General features: G+C 38.8%; 1 protein-coding gene across 2 annotated transcripts in view; it reads right to left on the bottom strand.

Moving 5' to 3' along the window:
• Positions 1-20,363, bottom strand: part of astn2 (astrotactin 2) — a 433,109-nt gene that overhangs the window by 213,446 nt on the left and 199,300 nt on the right. For both annotated transcript variants that reach the window (XM_077206841.1, XM_077206840.1), the window contains 3 exons: positions 11,244-11,328; positions 9,092-9,166; positions 5,269-5,406 (listed from right to left, as the gene is read on the bottom strand). In XM_077206841.1, coding sequence (XP_077062956.1) covers positions 5,269-5,406; positions 9,092-9,166; positions 11,244-11,328 — 298 coding nt within the window. The remainder of the gene's footprint in view (positions 1-5,268; positions 5,407-9,091; positions 9,167-11,243; positions 11,329-20,363) is intronic.

Consider the following 20,363-nt stretch of genomic DNA (forward strand, 5'->3'; position numbering starts at 1 on the left):
CACAAATACAAAAACCAAAACTCAACTAAAATACAGGCCTGTTCCTCTCTCGATCATCAACGTCGTCGCTCCTCCTTTATGCTTCCACTCCTCCGTGAGAGATGCGAGACCGGTGTGCTTCACAGGTGTTGCTCATTAGCAATTGCAGCACCGGCCTCGCACCGTTCTCTCACGTCCCTCGGCCGTCCTGTTCGCCACATACCCCCTTCGCCCCTCACAGGCCGGGGGGTACACCCGAGCCTGTGCCTACTCCCCCCCCCCCCCCCCCCTGGCAGCGGCGATCCCTGGGGGTATGGGCCGACAAGCCAAGGGAAACGGAGACGGAAGCATGAGGAGCGACAGATCGAGAGAGGGGAGAGAGGAAAAAAAAAACTTGGTCCGGTTCCTACAACGCGCTGCCATCTGGTCTTCCACCAGCTGGGCCATCTTCTCCGTGGTGCCTGGCGGTGACGCTGGGTAGCCCTCGGTGGACGGCTCGACGCTCCTCCCCTTCATTGGTGGATGGCAGCAGGCTCCGGCCCACGGCGAGCGGCGGCGACTCCTCCTCTCCCTCCCGGATGGCAGCCGCCCCTTCAATACCAAGGCGGCCGGCAGCGAGCTCGAGCGTCCCACCGGCAACTCACTCCAGCGCACCGCCTTGAGCGTCCATGGCCGCTCCTCCACCGCTCCCTGCTCCTCCCCTTCTGGCGGACGGCAGCAGGCTCCGGCCCATGGCGAGCGGCGGCGACTCGCGCACCATGCTCGATGGCACCGCGGATTCCTCACAGCGGCGAGGACTCTCTGACATCGCGTTCCTCCCCCTTCCCGGGTTTCAGCACCAGTGTAGCAATGTTCAGGGAAGAAGGTGGCGGGAACCGGCGAACATTTAAACATACTTTATTAAAATAAACCAAACAAACTAAAATACCGCCAGCAGCCCCTCGCGGACAACTGCTGGCTTACCCAAAATAAACATAACGGTCAGCAGCCCCTCGCAGACAAATGCTGGCTAAAATAAAACATAAATACAAAAACCAAAACTCAACTAAAATACAGGCCTGTTCCTCTCTCTGTCATCAACGTCGTCGCTCCTCCTTTATGCTTCCGTCCTCCGTGAGAGATGCGAGACCGGTGTGCTTCACAGGTGTGGCTCATTAGCAATTGCACCACCGGCCTCGCGCCGTTCTCTCACGTCCCTCGGCCGTCCTGTACGCCAAATATATATATATATATATATATATATATATATATATATTACCTCTTTAAAAATATATCATCTGATTGCTTTTAATTAAAAGGACACTGCCCCATTCCGTTAACAACCTGTAGTGAAGCTGACTACTTGTTTAAAGTATATCTTGACTGTATTTGAACTACTTTAAGTCACAAGAAGCTTGCATCTTCCTCTTTTGAAGGGGACACAGCTGTGTCTCCTAAAGCTTCCATCGTTTCTTTTGATTCTTGAAGGTGGAGTTTATTTGGACAGGCTTGTATGACCTCTCCTCCAGCTGACAGCTGTATTAACCGAGTAACATTAAGGAGATTCGGACTGTTTACTTTCCCAAGCGCTGTGACGCGTAACTCTCTCCGGAGCGGAGCATCAGAAACAGGAGCCGCTCACACTGCAGAGCGAGGCTCATATACATTCAGGTGGAACCCAAATAAAGCAATCACAGGTCACTGTCCCCACTTCCCAAAGGGCAAAGACATGACCACCTGATTCTGGGATGAAATTGAAATGTTAATGAATGCTATCCATCATCAGAGCTCAGAAATGATCTGAGAGCATGAGGGGTTTTCTGAGAAAGGAATATATCCCACTACTGGATACAAAAATAGAAAGTACAATTATGGTGTTAGATTAAACAACATTCACACTGCTTTACTTATTTGGCACATGAAACAGTAACGTGTTCGAACTACGTAAATTTTCTTTAATGTACTTGCAACCGAGAACATAATTCCCTCACTGGCAGGCTTTTAAGAACTAATTTACTATCGAATGAAAAAAACAACAACCATTAATCGTAACATGTCAGAATAGCTTTCATAAAACCTGCTAATGATCTGTGGTTTCACACTTTTAGACCAAAGCATCATGACCATTCAGTGGTCCCTCATAATTTTTAAATGCAACTTTATATATATATATATATATATATATATATATATATATATAACATACATAATTATTGTAGGTCAAGTATAGTATTGTGACAGAAAACACAAAACACGCATTCACAGCTGTGAAGAAATTCAGATTGAAATCTGCTACTCCTTGTGAAAAAGAAGTCCACATAATAATCCATTAAATGTGCACTTGTGGTGTACTTTAATCTTATAAGTCTATTAAAAAACTGTACATGCAGATAATATAATATTAATGGAATAAAATGCCACTTAAGTGTGCTTGAAGTGAGTATGACTTTAGGTTTCTTAACACACTTAAAAGTGCACTTTGTAATAATAAATACAAGTTTTATTTTTAAAGTACATTTTAAATAATGTTTTATTAATCTTTTGTCGTGCTTTAAAGAAGTACACTTATTATGATTTGTCGACTAACATACTAAAGCACATGTAAAGTACTTGATTAAAATTTTTAACTGTAGTGTTATTCAATATTACATTTAAAGTTAACATGTATTTTAAATATGCTATAAAATGCAACTTAATCATTACAAATGTGTAATTAAAAATATATCTAAATACATGACATGCATGTTTCAATATAAATTACATTTTAGTTTAGCATAAATGCCTTTTAGTATACTCAGCAGTAACTTTAACCATATTTCAAAGACTATTGGTAATTATGAAATTACATATAAAGACCTACTTAAGTGAAAAATAAAAGTCTAAAGTTGAGCTAATTGTGTTTTATTAACTATAACTACATTTTCATTTAATTGCAATTAACATGCAATTAAGTTTCTAATAACATTACATTCACTTTGCATTTATATTATTTTTAACTCAACTCAACTTTTATTTATAAAGCACTTTCAAAATGGGCCAAAGTGCTGTACATAAATAGCATAAAATTCTAGAATTTAAACTTTTTAAAATTCTGTAATTACTATTTCTTTTAATAGTGTGATAAAGTGTACTTTTTCACAAGGGTCATCTGACTTGAAACTAACAAACTATCTTATATATTTATACCTCGAAAATTCATAGTCACCACTAGCTGTCAGGTTCTGCTGCAATTTTGCTTGGTTTATTATTATCATTATATATATATATATATATATATATATATATATATATATATATATATATATATATATATATAAAATAATAATGTTAGTTGGACATTTCAACACTGATCCCCTTTTAAGCTTTCAAACTAAAGCTGTGTCCCCAGGACTGCCACTAATGCCTACTAACATACACAGATATATATATATATATATATATATATATATATATATATATATATATATATATATATATATATATATATATACTATGTGCATGATGCCGCTGTTCTTAGTCTGTACCGGATCCATATTAGCACACCTTGGCATATGTTGTGTTTACAATAATGGCAAAAACAGCTTGGTTGTGAAAAAAAGAAAGGAAAAGTAATACTGTAAATAGCTTGTTTCCCTGAGGATATTTCAGCCAACAGCATCTGTGGAGCTATCAGAAATAAAGAGGCAAGAGCAGTGTCATATAAAGGGCTTTGACAAGTCTATTAATAACTAAGTCTGAAACAATCCAGAGGATATTTTTCTCTTTTCTCTTTTTTGCATTGCAATAAAATACAGAACCAAACCAAAATAAATAATTGTTACCTATTAAATTAATAAAATAAAAGGTCACAATAAAAATAATTTTTAAAGCTGTAGTAAGGAATTGCAGCCCTTTTAAGTTTATTCAAAATATGCATATAAACACAAATATATATATACCTATATTTTAAAGTATAGGGAGACTTCTTGATTACATCATTCACAGCGCTTCAAGGGAGTGGGTGGAGCTTAAGAGCTCTTGGCGGATTTTGCTTGATTCGACTCTCTGATTGGTGGAATTTTTGGCACAGCATTAGTTTTTCACCACGGATTACGCTGTTAAACATTATGAAGCTAATTTTTAAAGTAAGCAAGTTTAACTGCGTAATTGCTGACGGCTTCAACAGCAACAAATAGCATCGATTAACAACATTGTGGCTCACAGTAGGGGTGTCTAATAAATTATCGTTAAAAATCAATTTAGAGGTAATGAAAGGAGTTTTTACTTCCAGAACCCGACTGTTGCGCTCTATTGGTTGCAAGGGTGTTGCTAGGCAGTTGTAAAGTGGTTGTTAAGGTGTTCTGGGTGATTGATGAATGGTTGAGAACTGTGAGCCGAGTATCTCTACAGTATAAGTGCTATAGGTACAATGAAAAGGTTCCTTTTGGTTAAATTGTAGCTGATTACTTAGTAACTAATATCTGTGTGTGTTAATGTATATATATATATATATATATATATATATATATTCACATTTATTTGTATAGCGCTTTTCACTATACGCATTGTTTCAAAGCAGCTTTATGGAAAATGCACGAGTCTACATTACAATTTAGAGTGCTCTGTTATAAAAGGTGAATGTCTAAGTTATGTATTTCAGAAATGTACATATACAAATCACACAGTTAGCTAAACATTTACTAATTTAAACAATGTAATAATTAATGCATAAACAATGAGCTCATTGAAGTTATGAAAACTAGTTTGTTAACAAATCTGACTTTTGAAAAATTATAGCATTGGTGCATGTTGATTCATAGTATATATATATATATATATATATATATATATATATATATATATATATAAATTAGGCAGTTTCCATTCAATCATCTCTCAATGCAAATCACACCAGCTATTAGGCTGACTGAAATAACACCAAGCCAATCTCTAGATATGGTGAAGGGTATGTGATGATGTGGGGATATTTTAATTCCAAAGGCCAAAGGAACTTTATCAGGATGCATATTATCCTGGATCCATGAAACAACTGGCCTTTAAAAATAAAAATCTGCTGTCTCTATAGGAATTTAACATAGGGGTGTCCTGACTTATGCAACCAGTATTTTAAGGAAGAACATGTATTTATTTATGATATATTATTCATTCACAAAGAAAAATGGTGTCGTATAAAATGATCCAGACCATACTGAATGATTTACAGTCAACCCTCAGTTACAGCAGCAGTGCATTTCTGTCTTCTAATACTGTATCCATTGTTCAGTGTATAATGTTCACACAGGTGGTGTTCTTGAGCTGTGATTAACTCACCGCACTTCTCCAGGGTCTTCTGTCACCAACACGTCTGTCTTACAGCTGGCGATAGGGTTGATGGACAGCTCCACCGGAGGAACCACAAAGCTCTTGCTGACTGGCAGCCAAAGGCCTTGACCCAGACTGTAGGATGACCTGCGCGAGAGTGGCATCCACACACAGAGTGTAACGCGTCAGATGAATCTCAATGACTTTCTCTGAGTAACATGCTGGAATAATAACAAACAAGAGCTGCTTATTACAAGAAACCCACCCTGACCCTGGGAGGAGAAGATCTGTTCTTCACGACATGCACAAATAAAGAGCATCAAACTAGAGACTAGCTGTTTGATAATGACATTTGCAAAGGTGTTTAATAGAAAACAATAATAACTTAAAAAAAATAGTAGAAATGGGTCACATAATGGAAAATAGGAATAATACACAAAATAATAAAAACTCTTAATTTCAGAACCCACAACCTATAAAAGAGCTTTGTGAAGAGTTTTAGCCAATCATACCACAATTAATTTGGATACAGAAGTCTTAAAGATACAGTAAGAGTCAGAGATGGGTGTCAGTGTCATTATTGTTCACTAAAACTTAAAACTACTAATAATCCATTTTGCTAATATAAAGCTTGAAATAAACCGGATGTAAAATATTAATTAATATAATTAATATAATCAAATAAATTACATTGGAAATTAACAAAACAATTAATTGTTGCTTAGAAAACTAACTGAAATAAAATACTTTGAAGCTGAATAACAAAATAACATTAAAATCTAATAAAATTGAAATGAAATAATAGTTAAAAAAATGAAAACTTAAACTTAAATTAAATCAGTAAACAGAAATTACAATAAAAAATAAAAAATAAATAAAATTATTTCTCATTATTGAATCAACCCAAGTGTAGTTCCACACACACACACACACATACACACGCATGCACGCACGCATAATACAATTGTATAATACAATCATAATAAAATCAATATATAATACAATCAATCAATCAATCAATCAATCAATCCTGCAGATTGGATTAGAATGGCATTGGCGTGAATCAACATGAACATATTCTCACTTTAGGGGATTTTTCCATCAAATGGCACATGTTCGACAAACACAGTATATTATATGGCGGACTTATACATAAATTCATCATTTGTTTATCAGCAACATCATTATTTTGTCAAGGTAACTGAAGAGCTGAAAAAAATCAAGCTAATTCAATATTAATTTAACCAATGAATCCATATTCTGGGAATTCAATTTGTATGATAACATCCACCCTTATTATCATATATCATGGCGATCTGATACGAGGGCTCCACCGCAGTCTGAGCTTCACCGGTTCCTGACCTTGAGTAGAGACAGGCACATCTGAATTACTCAGGATCAATGCATACTTCCACTCATAAATAAGGCAGTGATAGCCCAGGCCTCGCTCCAGCCCATCAGCTGACACTTCACAGGCCATCGATTGCTTTCCTCAGTCCACTATCAGTCAACGCTGCCAGCTCAACTAAATGGCTGGAGTCGTCCGGTGGTTAACACTGATGACAGCTTGGGTGAGTAAGAAGAGAGTGAATGGATGATATAAATGTAATTTATTTTCGCCTTCATGTTTAGACCTAAAGAGAAAAGCTCAGGCTTATAGCCTGAAAAGAATGGAATTTATTTTTGTGTTTAATTAAGAGGCAGTGTAATAATGGGAAGTAAAGTGAGATATTGTCATTACATTATGCAATTGACCAGCATAAAACACACATTTGTTTCAGACAAAATGGCCGAAATCCATATATTCAGGTGTTAGATACTTAGGTAAAGTTTGTATATCAAATAACCTTATTTTGGATAATCTTAATTGCTCAGAAACCATAAACTATGCATCTTTCTCATCTTTTGGGACACATCTCTTCTTACGTGTAAATAACTGGAAATATGTGACTGCCTATATTTCATACACATAATTCACTGCTGAAATGAACACTAGTGGTTGAAGAACACCACATTATTTTGTTCCTTTTCAAACAAATGAGGATTATAGGAAGATATAATTGATTCATAATTTTGTTCACTGTTTCTGTGCAGAATACTATGATCCCAAAACACTTTTCCCATAGTGCATGATTTGTAAACTAATATATTTTAATGTTTGCATCACATAAGCTCCATATGTGTGTATTCTCTGCTGTAGTAAACTTGCTCAGAAGTTCACCTGATACTCGTGAAGCGCTCGGGTCCGTGAGACACAAGTCATGATAAAACAGCTCAAAGACTTGTAGAAGCAAGTTAACATGGTAGCTTTAGCAAATGTGTTTTAATCTCCTGTTTGCTTTTGTTAACAATATGCGTTAGGTTTAGGGTCAAGTTTAGTGAAGGTGGTGCTTTATTTTCAAACTCAAAGCATTAATCATTTAATCTTTTCACTTTGAAACTTCCATGAAATAGCATTTTGTAGAAATGTACCTTTTTTTCATGACATGATTGTGTAATAAATCTGCATCTGCAATCGACATTTTCCAAAAAAAATAACAATTGAAGACTAAAAATTTACTGTTTTATGTTATTTTTTATTTTTATTTATTCATTTTCATAATTTCATAATGTATTTTGTGAAGTCAGACTATGTTTGTGCATGTGTCTTGAGCAGAGAGCTGGAAGAGTTATATTTTACTTAGAGGTATGCAATGTTCACTTAGCAGAGATGTTCCAATGATGACTGTATTTAAAATGTGTAACGTTGGTATACTCTTTGCAAGAAAGTTAATGTTTCAACTGATGCAAATGTACCATTTTGTATACCACTAATGTAATGTAAACGCTGAGAAATAGTTTCTTAATGTGGAAAGTGGATTGTACCATGTGTATGTATGACATATAAGCTCCATTTTAAGCATAATCTAAATGTTTTTCAAGCTTACAAGGAAGTTGTAAGTCTCTCTGTGATGTATATAAGCTCATTCTTACTGTACCACCTCAGAGAAACATATAGGCATGATGGGGTGAGAGGAAGGAGAAGCATAGAGATGATGGGGAAAAGAAGGAGAAACCCAGAGCTAGCATGATGGGACGAGAAAATAGAGAAATGGGGAACAGAGAAATCTGGAATGACCTCCTCTCATATAGCCTTATTCTAAAATGCCTGTGTTTCTCTCTGTCTGACACATGATACATGATACATAATGAATAGAAATCTATTGGCAAAAGTAACTGGTTTATTGGCAAAAGTAACTTCCGTGATTCAACAATAATAGGGGGAAGCAGGATTTTCAATGCGTCTCCTGAAAAGGGCAGCAAAAATAAACCCGGAGCAAAGTATTTCAGGTTTTACAGAAATACACACAGCCACATATTTCCATCGATAGCAACACGCATCATTCAGATGGCAGTCAATCTTGCTGCAATGCATGTGACGAGTTACATCAGATCTTTTATGGGCAGAAGCTTTTCAGACCCTCACGCCCGCAGGACAGAAACACTGAGAAATCTAAAGTGACGTGACCTGTCCTCGTTTCCTTTCTTCCGCCACCGTTTTCTCAAACACATGAAAAATAAATACACCGAGCCGTGAACATCCAGAGTGACTCTGCTCTAAAACGGAGAGAGGCCCAGAGCTCCAGTAAAACTCACTCCTGTTTCAGGTGGAACATGCCTAGGGCAAATCCTATCAGGAAACCCACAGTGAAGCCCGCAGGCGTTCTGTGAAGTCCTGTGTTCAGCGTGAGGAGGGCTAATGCCCTGCCCGGGCCGGGACGCCCCAGGGACTGTCGGGTTCAGCATGGGACCGTCTTTCAGAGGACAGATCTGGTTTTGCTGTCGTGCTTACCTGAAAATCTTCTCTGGAGCCTGTTCCCCTGTGACAAGGTCATAGCCTCTCTCCAGGTTTGAGTACGGCCATGGACTGTGGGTGGAACACACACACACATTTATTTGACAAATATGAAAAGTGAGGATGTGACCGATATGAACATTTTGGTTCATACCGATAACCAATAGTTCTTTATATTTGACAGCCGCTAACCAATATATACAGTGGATAGCATAAGTGATAAATAAATTGATCTTAATGCCTTAATTAAAATAAAAAAAAAATTAGAAAAAATCCAACCTTTAAGGACACCAATTTTATTTGTGAATGAATAATGTATCGTAAATAAATACATGTTCTTCCTTAAAATACTGGTTGCATAAGTCAGGACACCCCTATGTTAAATTCCCATAGAGACAGCATATTTTTATTTTTAAAGGCCAGTTATTTCATGGATCCAGGATAATATGCATCCTAATAAGGTTCCCTTGGCCTTTGGAATTAAAATATCCCACATCATCACATTCCCTTCATCATACCTAGAGATTGGCACGTTTTTATTTCAGTTAGCCTAATAGCTGGTGTGATTTGCATTGAGAGATGATCTTATGGAAAGTTACCCATGCCAATCTCTGTCCTGACTTATGCAACCTGTATTTATTTACAAAGAAAATTGGTGTCCTTATAGGTTGGATTTTTCCTCATTTTTTAAATTAAGGCATTAAGATCAATTTCCAAAAGATGATTTTTTATTCCTCTTTTTAGTCAACTTTAGCATGGGTGTGTTCACTTATGCTAGGCAACTGTATAAGCTGAAAAATCTAAATCCAAGTATTTATATAGTTTTTGAGAGCATGATTACAAAAACAAAAGTCTCACCATTAAAAGCCACGTCCCAAGCACACAATTATAATGTTCTCATAATTTTATGTAGCCTTTATGACAGACTTAGTACATTATTTATCCGCTTTAATATCTCGAGAAAATGTTTTATTGAGCCGATAACGATGGCATTCAAAATGAACATTTATCGGCCGATACCGATATGGTGGCCAATATATCATGCATCCCTAATGTAAAGCATAAATAGCAATAATAATTAAGTATGGCAGGGATGTCCAATCCTGCTCCAGGAGGACCACGGTTCTAGTTTAGTCTAATTTAAACAAATCTGGACCAACTAAACAAGGTCTTCAGGATTATAGAGCTCTGCATGACAGTGGCTCTCCAGAAGCAGACTGGATCCTCTGAACTAGGGATTGACATGTTCTGAAGTGCCAGATACTGTGCTATTATTCTGCTATGATGAAACTGTGATGTTTGACTGTAAACAGTTGTTAAGACATTCAAGTTGCATCCCAAATTATGCACTTATACACTATGTATTTATGCACTCATCCATGTAGTGTATGAAGTGTATTTTGGATTGGGGGGGGGTTTGCGGGAATGGAGTTGTTTCATGACAATTTAAATTTTTTTCATTGGTTGTTACGTGCAATCTTACCTAGATATAATAGTGTTATTTTCTGATTGGCTATTGTGTAGCTCGACTAACAACACCAGAGGAGACGCGCTTGATTCCTGCCGGTTCCACAGTGAGAGCGGCGCGACCAGAGCAATTTTGGGCGCTGCGGCATATTAAATATATTATAAATAGTTCTTCCGCGTGAGAAATACAATGTGTGGAGGGAGTGCGTGACAAAAGACAAAATGAGTGGCTGTCATGCTCAATGCGTGACACTTGAGAGCCCTGTTGTGCATATATATGCGAAATGGGACGTGTCTGTAATATTCTAGTCTTTCCTTCAATGCAAGTCTTTGGGGTTTCTCACCTGTAGTAATAGTAATGCTAGTAAATCGCCCTGAAATGTGCATGTAATTGTACTAAGGTTTAGCTTTATCTTCCCATGTTGTCATGTTCAGGTGTAACTTGGCCCATGTATTTTAAATCTCAGTCTGGGTGGAAAGTGCTGAGGTTTTATTAGAACAGCTGTTTGCTTGAGCGAGTTCATTAACATGCGCCGCGAGAGTCAGGAAGAGGAGTTACTACACTTGGCATGAGGTGAGGAATCGTATCTATCTGAGTTGCAGTCTTTCTCTTCCCCCTCCTCATCTCCCTGCTGTCCTGGCGTTTAGCTGGCCCTGTTGACAGAGAGGTTTGAGCGCTCACCCTTCATTGCGGCCCCAGTCAGTGCGAACGCAGAGATGCTGATGCTCGGGGTCAGGAGCATAACCTTCCAGACAGCTGCATTCCCCTGCAGAGAGCACAACACAGTGACAGATTATCTTCAGCTATCCCTCAACACACGTGCATTCGCTCCAGACAAGAGGTTTTTAAAGTACTGTTTGTGCCGGGAACAGTGTGTGAGCTGGTTCAGTCTCCGACACCTTCACTATCAGATCACTCTTATCTTGAGCGGCATCACAGAAGTACTCCGCTCTCCAGAGGTGATGATATGAGGAAACGGCAATGACACGGATACTAGGGGACTCTGGGGGGATCGTTGCGTCAATCTCACAGATATATGTTCATGTCACCTTGCACCCCGAAATTAAAAAGTCTATTTTTAGGACCATTTTTGTACATTTGTATGACTAGGAGATTATACTTATATCATTACATGGGGAATGGGCTTTATTGAGTCATGTAAACAAAATTGAAAAACAATTATACAGGTTTAGAGTGAAATGAGAGTACAGAAGTTTGTTTCCGCCACAGAATTAAAAATAATAACAATAATAAAATGAAAAAAGGCATTTGCAACGTTTTTCTCACCAGCTTATTTGTTGACATTCTGAGCTTATATTTTGAGTTCCTAGCTGGGAGTTTTAACTTAAAACCTATTGTGTGTGTGTGTGTGTGTGTGTGTGTGTGTGTGTGTGTGTGTGTGTGTGTGTGTGTGTGTGTGTGTGTGTGTGTGTGTGTGTGTTTGTGTGTGTGTGTGTGTGTGTGTGTGTGGAACATTATCAAGTATTGTGAAGCCTATAACATATATCATGTATTTAGTACCACATAATAAAGTATTACACCTGGATAATTTTATTCAGTTTTCTCCTAATCAATTCAACTAATTCATGGATATATATAAACCACTTTTCAAAAATACTGTACTCGTGTAGTGATGGAAAACACAGAACCACCGAAGATATAAGGCCAAAAAGGCTAGAACTGTGAGATGTAAAATATGAAATCTGAGAAATAGTCAGAATTGCGATATAAAAAAACTCTCAATTATCTTTTTTTCTCTTTCTTTTTTTCTCCAAATGGCAGAAACAAGTGAGAATGAATAAATGATGACAATTATTTTTGGGAGATTCTAATTTAATACATAACGTGAAAAGACTTCATGTGAGTTGTTTTTATTAATTATTTTAAAATGTTGCTTTTTGAAAGATTACAAAAATATTTTGTCATGTCTAAAAGCAAATTAATTTCAACAATGGCAAAATTAATCTCAGGAGGCCTTAGTCATACATCAATATTAATCAGGAGAAACTTTAATATCTTTAATATATTTCTGCTTTGTTCATTTGGAATCAGGATACTTTCTGATGTTGTCTAGACTTTATAAACGTATGATTCATAAAACAAAACAAACACACATATAAAACTTAAAATTGATCAATTAAAATTACTCTTTAATTAACATTCTAAGCATACACTCTTCAAATCTGAAAATCAATCAGATAAGATACATAACTTAACACTTGAATATGAAGGATCATTTTAATAGCAGCTCTGGCTGGAGGGGAAACGAAACAATGAGAAAAGTCATTTTACAAACCGCACAGACAGACATTCATATTTCATGAGCTGGAGCTGTGAATATTAGAAATAATATGCACCCATCTGTACTCCTACCATGATAGTGATATTCATCCCATTTCACGGCTTATTTTTCAGAAAACAAGCACATTTAGGCACATCTATATCACTGGCACAAACAGAGTGAGTGAAGGGGATGAACTGGGCAAACCGTAACCGTAACTAAAATTCAGTAATGACCACCAGAAATAATCTATTGCAATTTATTACACAGCTTACTGGAATATCAGAATCAGTCGTGGCATTCTTTGTTACATTGTATCGTTGTGCCCACATATTGAGAACGTTACTTTTAAATGTTCTGAAACAAGTAGCAACATTTTGGACTTTTTTAGACATCAACAATATCCATATCCCACAACAGTTTAAAGTTTGATGGCCAACTTTTTAAAAATACAAAACATGTCAGTGAAAAATTGTATCTATGTCCAAAACAACAGGGAAAAAAAAAAACTATTCTAAGTATTTACAGTTTACAAACATCGCCATTATATATATATAAAAAGTAGATTTAAAATCAGGTGTGAACATAGGATTTTTTTTTCAGGATTTTTGCAGCCGATATACACACTACCGGTTTCTTGTCAAACACTGTCCGACTAGTCTCTACACATCGTCCCTACACACACCACACCTGAGATCCAGCTTCCACTGGTTGGACTTCCAAATTACATTGAAAACACTGTGTCCGTCCCAATTCGCATACTATCCGTCTATAGTATTCGAAAATAGAATTAGTACATCCCAAATCGTGGTATGTTGGAATCAGAGCCATATAGAGAGAGAGTTGCGACAACTCCATTGACTCCAATGGAACGTTTTTTTTTTCAGCAATGGCGGTTCATGGAGCTTCTCAATAATCTACTTCCGGCAGTAGCAGCAAACACATGCCGCGCCGTAGAGATGCAGCAGAACAAACCGTTTGCGACGCACTTGTAAAAGGTTAAAGGATAATATTATCTTATTCTGTATATTATCAGTACATCTAAATAAAAATAACTTGTAAATTAAAACCTTATAGTTGAGTATTACTCATTAAATTAGGAGACAAGGGATGTTATCAGATAACTAACAGATTAGGCAAGGATTGGAGCTGGACAGAGTTAGTAACGAACACCCTATTAATTGTAAAATCTGTTCTCTTGATTCAGTTTCATCCATCGTTTTTGGAATTAGAGAAACGGAGTCTAAACATTATGTTTTGCAGGGTGAGGTAAGTTATATTATTTAAATATAACGTTTGACCATGTGTGACAGCGGTGGGTGGAAGTGGTAAAAATGAGAATATCAAGTTTGTTCCCTATTACACGTATTAAATAATAAAATTCCTTAATAATAAAGTGCACCCTATTGATATCAATTGAGTGTGAATTGAGTTTGCAAAACATATGAGTTGAGTGCTTTTAGGCATTGAGATTCAATTGACTATTAACACTTACCTGTCTATATTTCAGCTCAGATGAATTTTGGACAACAACAAAAAAACTCTTAAAATAGGGGCGCAGTTTTGAAAAAGGAAGCATACTAGGCTTAATGGGGAATCATACTAAATACCAGAACTGTATTATGAAATACTACTTTATTATAGAAGTACTCATACTTAACGTGTATTTTATATATATGCACTGGGCGCTGGTAGATGGAGGATTAGTGATGCCACAGGACTGTTCTGTGATGGAGCATCAGTGATGATGCAGGTCAGGAGTGCTGCAGGGACCATGGTGAGAATGAAAACAAAAGGTATGTTTCAAATAAGCCAGCAATAAAGTATTGTGCTAAATGTGTATTGTACTGCTACTTTATATAAGGAATCATACTAAACTAAATATGTGAGGACCAATGATGAGAGGCTGTGGGTCAGCTATGTTGGCTGGATGCTGGTAGGTGGAGGAGCAGTCATGTTTGCTGGGTTCTGGTAAGTGGAGGATTAGAGTTGTCTGGGTGCTGGTAGGTGGAGGAGCAGTCATGTTGGCTGGGTTCTGGTAAGTGGATGATTAGTGTTGTCTGGGTGCTGGTAGGTGGAGGAGCAGTCATGTTGGCTGGGTTCTGGTAAGTGGAGGATTAGTGTTGTCTGGGTGCTGGTAGGTGGAGGAGCAGTCATGTTGGCTGGGTTCTGGTAAGTGGAGGATTAGTGTTGTCTGGGTGCTGGTAGGTGGAGGAGCAGTCATGTGTGCTGGGTTCTGGTAAGTGGAGGATTAGAGTTGGCTGGGTGCTGGTAGCTGGAGGAACAGTGATGTTTGCTGGGTTCTGGTAAGTGGAGTATTAGTGTTGGCTGGGTGCTGGTAGGTGGAGGAGCAGTGATGTTGGCTGGGTTCTGGTAAGTGGAGGATTAGTGTTGGCTGGATGCTGGTAGGTGGAGGAGCAGTCATGTTGGCTGGGTTCTGGTAAGTGGAGGATTAGTGTTGTCTGGGTGCTGGTAGGTGGAGGAGCAGTCATGTTGGCTGGGTTCTGGTAAGTGGAGGATTAGTGTTGTCTGGGTGCTGGTAGGTGGAGGAGCAGTCATGTTTGCTGGGTTCTGGTAAGTGGAGGATTAGAGTTGGCTGGGTGCTGGTAGGTGGAGGAACAGTGATGTTTGCTGGGTTCTGGTAAGTGGAGTATTAGTGTTGGCTGGGTGCTGGTAGGTGGAGGAACAGTCATGTTGGCTGGGTTCTGGCAAGTGGAGGATTAGTGTTGGCTGGGTGCTGGTAGGTGAAGGAGCAGTCATGTTGGCTGGGTTCTGGTAATTGGAGGATTAGTGTTGTCTGGGTGCTGGTAGGTGGAGGAGCAGTCATGTTGGCTGGGTTCTGGTAAGTGGAGGATTAGTGTTGTCTGGGTGCTGGTAGGTGGAGGAGCAGTCATGTTGGCTGGGTTCTGGTAAGTGGAGGATTAGTGTTGGCTGGATGCTGGTAGGTGGAGGAGCAGTCATGTTGGCTGGGTTCTGGTAAGTGGAGGATTAGTGTTGTCTGGGTGCTGGTAGGTGGATGAGCAGTCATGTTGGCTGGGTTCTGGTAAGTGGAGGATTAGTGTTGTCTGGGTGCTGGAAGGTGGAGGAGCAGTCATGTTGGCTGGGTTCTGGTAAGTGGAGGATTAGTGTTGTCTGGTTGCTGGTAGGTGGAGGAGCAGTCATGTTGGCTGGATTCTGGTAAGTGGAGGATTAGTGTTGTCTGGGTGCTGGTAGGTGGAGGAGCAGTCATGTTGGCTGGGTTCTGGTAAGTGGAGGATTAGTGTTGTCTGGGTGCTGGTAGGTGGAGGAGCAGTCATGTTGGCTGGGTTCTGGTAAGTGGAGGATTAGTGTTGGCTGGATGCTGGTAGGTGGAGGAGCAGTCATGTTGGCTGGGTTCTGGTAAGTGGAGGATTAGTGTTGTCTGGGTGCTGGTAGGTGGAGGAGCAGTCATGTTTGCTGGGTTCTGGTAAGTGGAGGATTAGTGTTGTCTGGGTGCTGGTAGGTGGAGGAGCAGTCATGTTGGCTGGGTTCTGGTAAGTGGAGGATTAGTGTTGGCTGGATGCTGGTAGGTGGAGGAGCAGTCATGTTGGCTGGGTTCTGGTAAGTGGAGGATTAGTGTTGTCTGGGTGCTGGTAGGTGGAGGAACAGTGATGTTGGCTGGGTTCTGGACTGGTAGGTGGATGATTAGTGTTGGCTGAGTGCTGGTAGGTGGAGGAACAGTGATGTTGGCTGAGTGCTGGACTGGTAGGTGGATGATTAGTGTTGGCTGAGTGCTGGTAGGTGGAGGAACAGTGATGTTGGCTGGGTGCTGGACTGGTAGGTGGATGATTAGTGTTGGCTGAGTGCTGGTAGGTGTAGGAGCTGTTTGCTGGTTGTTGGATGTTGAAGCTTGGCTACTGTTGGTCCTTTTCATCTTTTTAGATTGGCTCTTGCTTAGAAGATGTCTATCGTTTAAGTGTTGTTTTTTTCTGTCATTTCATGTTTTTTAGCCTCAATCCTCAACCTCAGCCGTATAAATCTTTTGGAGATTTTTTCTTCTACTCCACAGCATGATGGAAGCCTGCTGGAGAGAGACTGAGCTTCTTTCTCCAAGACATCCACTGCATTGGGGAGCTCCATGAGGTAGGAACTAGGCTTGGTCCTAAATAGTTTCTCAATTTGTTGGGTGAAGTCATAGGCTTCTTGGGAGGGACGACAAAGAGCACCTGCCTTGAACTCTTTTAAGTTTACTAAGATGCTGTTATCTCTAGCAGGATTGTATTCAGTGTGCCGTATTGCAGTTTTGCATTTTCCACAGATGCTGGCAAATCTGATTAATTTGTGGACAATGTAGCCTGCAAGATGGAAGAGAATACATTTCTCAGTTTTGGTGAGGTTGGGTGCTGTTCTGTTCTCCACTATCAGCTGTTCCACTCTGACTGATGGAGTGACATGTTGTTTCACTGTGTCCAGGAAGCTGCCAAAAAGCTATTGTCATCTTCCTGGTAGCTCCCAGACCTGCCCTACTGATATAATTCTCAGTGCATGATGGAATTCCACTGGAGTTGGTATGGGATTTTTAGACCTCACACAGCTGAATGTATTTTCAAGGCAGTCTTGTGTGAACCTTGAAGTTAACACAAACCTAACAGGTAACTGGCTGATGGCTCACTGGAATGCTGACTGGCTGCTGGCTGACTGGGTAGTGTCACCTGTCCCTGTCTCTCCTCTCTAGCCATGTCCTCTATTTCTTCACTGTCACTTTCCCTTCTCTGAGTGTCCTCATCCTTTTTTTCCTCAACCTTTGAAACTGATAGAGGCAGAATACATGGTATTGCTAATTTTTAGTATTGAAAATATCACATAACTTCAAAATTAGAAATATTACTTCAACTAGTACGAGTTTGTACTTATTATATATGTGTCACCTATAATACTATAGCTGTGATCAGCAGAGATGTGCTGTATGTTTACAGGTCTAGGGGTCCATCGTGGTGCAGGGTCCCTCCTCTTTTTGACCACAGGACGAAGATGCACAAAGATGGTGGGAATAGCATCTGGTCTCAGCCTTCTCTTGAATTTTTTTGTCATGACAAATTGGTTTGCCTCATAATGTGCCTGCAGAGTGATTTGAGTTTAGTTTCCACACACAACTTTGTCTACCCACATACTGTACATATCGCATGATGGTTAAAGGCACAGTTATAGGTAACACTGATGACTCACTGCAATGTGACTGCACCCTTACCACGAGATTTAGCTCCCTGGGTTTTGCAAGGCTTTGCTTGGTCCTTATTTCTAGTAAAAAAAAAAAAAATCCCATTGGGATATTTCCATGTGAAAAAGTGCAAATAAATGTCTAATTACCTCACACATTTTTTTGTTGTTGTAATTTTTATTTACATTTAGATTGCTCCTGCTGACTTGAGCCAACCATTTTTTTCTCCTCTCCATGTCAGTGGGGAAGCCATACATTCGCACACCTTTCTCTGAGCGATTGGAGCATCTATGCAACGACAACATGAAAGAAAGGACACATACAAAATGCTTGGCATGCTATTTAATTTATTAGAAATGTATTCATGAATTGCTGGAAATAGTTATTGCATTTATTTGAATAAAAATAGAAAAAAAGTAATATCGTAATATATTATTACAATTTAAAATAACTGTTTTCTATTTTAATGTATTTTAAAATGTAATTTACTCCTGTGATGCCAAGCTGAATTTTCAGCCTCATTACTTTTGAACGGCAGTTTATATACGAGTATGCTTAAGTTGTTTTAAAGCTGAATATATTGTGTATATGAATAAGTATTGTAAGAATTATACATTAGATATATAATATTGATAATACATAAATCATTATATTACTGTATATAGAATTGTAAACAATAAGCTTCATTTCACTAAATTTTACATTTACGTAACTGCTGCTAATAGTTAATAGTTCATTGACCCATTGTACAGTGGGAGCTGGAAATCACCTGTCACCAGCCTGAAAATTCATAAATATGACAGTTACCATGAAATTAGTGAAAACAATGAACATGAGGTAACATAAAAAGGCAGCAGAAACCCTAAGTTAGCCTGAAATAAGTTGAGGCAAATAACGGTGAGCAAACACTTATCCTCAAATATTAGCTGATTTGATCTTTAAAAAAACAACATCGCTGCAACAACATACTCGTGCTACATATGTCGGTGTGTTACATAAATATATAAAATAAATGCATTTATTGACTACTAATTACCAGAAATCATAGTTCTGTCACTCTACTCTAACAGTTTGAAATGCCCGCCAAAGCACTTCCTGGAACTATCTGAAGTCTACGTGAATCACGTGACGATCAAGCATTTAGAACTACCGTTGTCGCAACTCTCTCTCTATATGGCTCTGGTTGGAATTATTGTTCCAAAGATACCCGGATCGTCTACTATTTCCGGTCAGAATCCAAAGTGCAGATCGATGCACACGCTAACGGCTAATATTACCCACAACCCATCGCTCGTTGGATGAGGATTCGGTTAGAACTACAAAAACAATTGAAAAGTGTTAAAAAACTACATACATGGAGGACGCGCGAGTCTGGCGGTTATGTAGAGAGGTTTAGATAAAGGGGTTTGAGTGATTAATTATCAGTATCTAACCTGATGAAAAGGTATTTATTCAACGTTGTCTACATTATATTGCATCTGCAGCAGCATTGTGAACTTTTGTAAAGATATGTTTAGCCATTACCTTTTAAATGCATCATTATATTCAAATTGCAAACACAGGAGAAGAGTCTCTGCATGAAAGACCCACAACTGCAGATGAACGTGCTTCAACATTTCTCTCCGAAACGGTAGGAAATTAAATTAGATTGAATGGAGGATTTTAACTGTGACAAGATGATTGACAGGGCAGTTTACGGTGACAGGAACACGTGACAGATCTGTCCGTTAAAGATGATGAAGTACTTTGTCCCAAAGCTTGCCTACTCTTTTGCTACACACTAAACGGTATGTACTTTTTATTCACAAAAAGAGTACATACTTTTAGGGCATAGTATAAGTAGGAGAAATGGGACACATCAACTGTGTCATGATCGCAACACGATCGGATCCCGGAAGTCCAGTGGCTTTAGCCAAGCAGCATGTCAATGTAGCATGAGGATTTTCTCAAGATCTCCGCATGTGTTTGGGCTCGTTTGAATCGAGACAACCTGCTCTAAATAAAAATGTGCAATATACTATGTTTTAGAAGTGTTTCGCAAAGTTACAAAGCAGAACGTAGCACAAAAGCTTCATCTGTATACTGTTTACATGCACATCGGTGGCAACTTTTAACGTCAACACATTGCGATCAGTTCATGAGATCTGCCAAATTTTGATCGAGTTGACGACTGTGTCCCGAAGCTTAAAAATGCTTATCCAAGGTAGAAAGCTATCAAGGCACGTACGAATCCGGTGTTAGCTTCACTTCCCATCTCCTGAGATTTTGAAGGCAACATAGATGTTTCATTCACTGTCGTTGATATTCCACAATCCTGTGCTCACAATCTGTGACAGTTAGGCTA

This window comes from Siphateles boraxobius, unplaced genomic scaffold (assembly GCF_051911475.1).
Source record: "Siphateles boraxobius isolate OS27281-9 unplaced genomic scaffold, OSU_SipBor_1 56, whole genome shotgun sequence".
In the NCBI taxonomy this organism is placed as follows: Eukaryota; Metazoa; Chordata; class Actinopteri; order Cypriniformes; family Leuciscidae; genus Siphateles; species Siphateles boraxobius.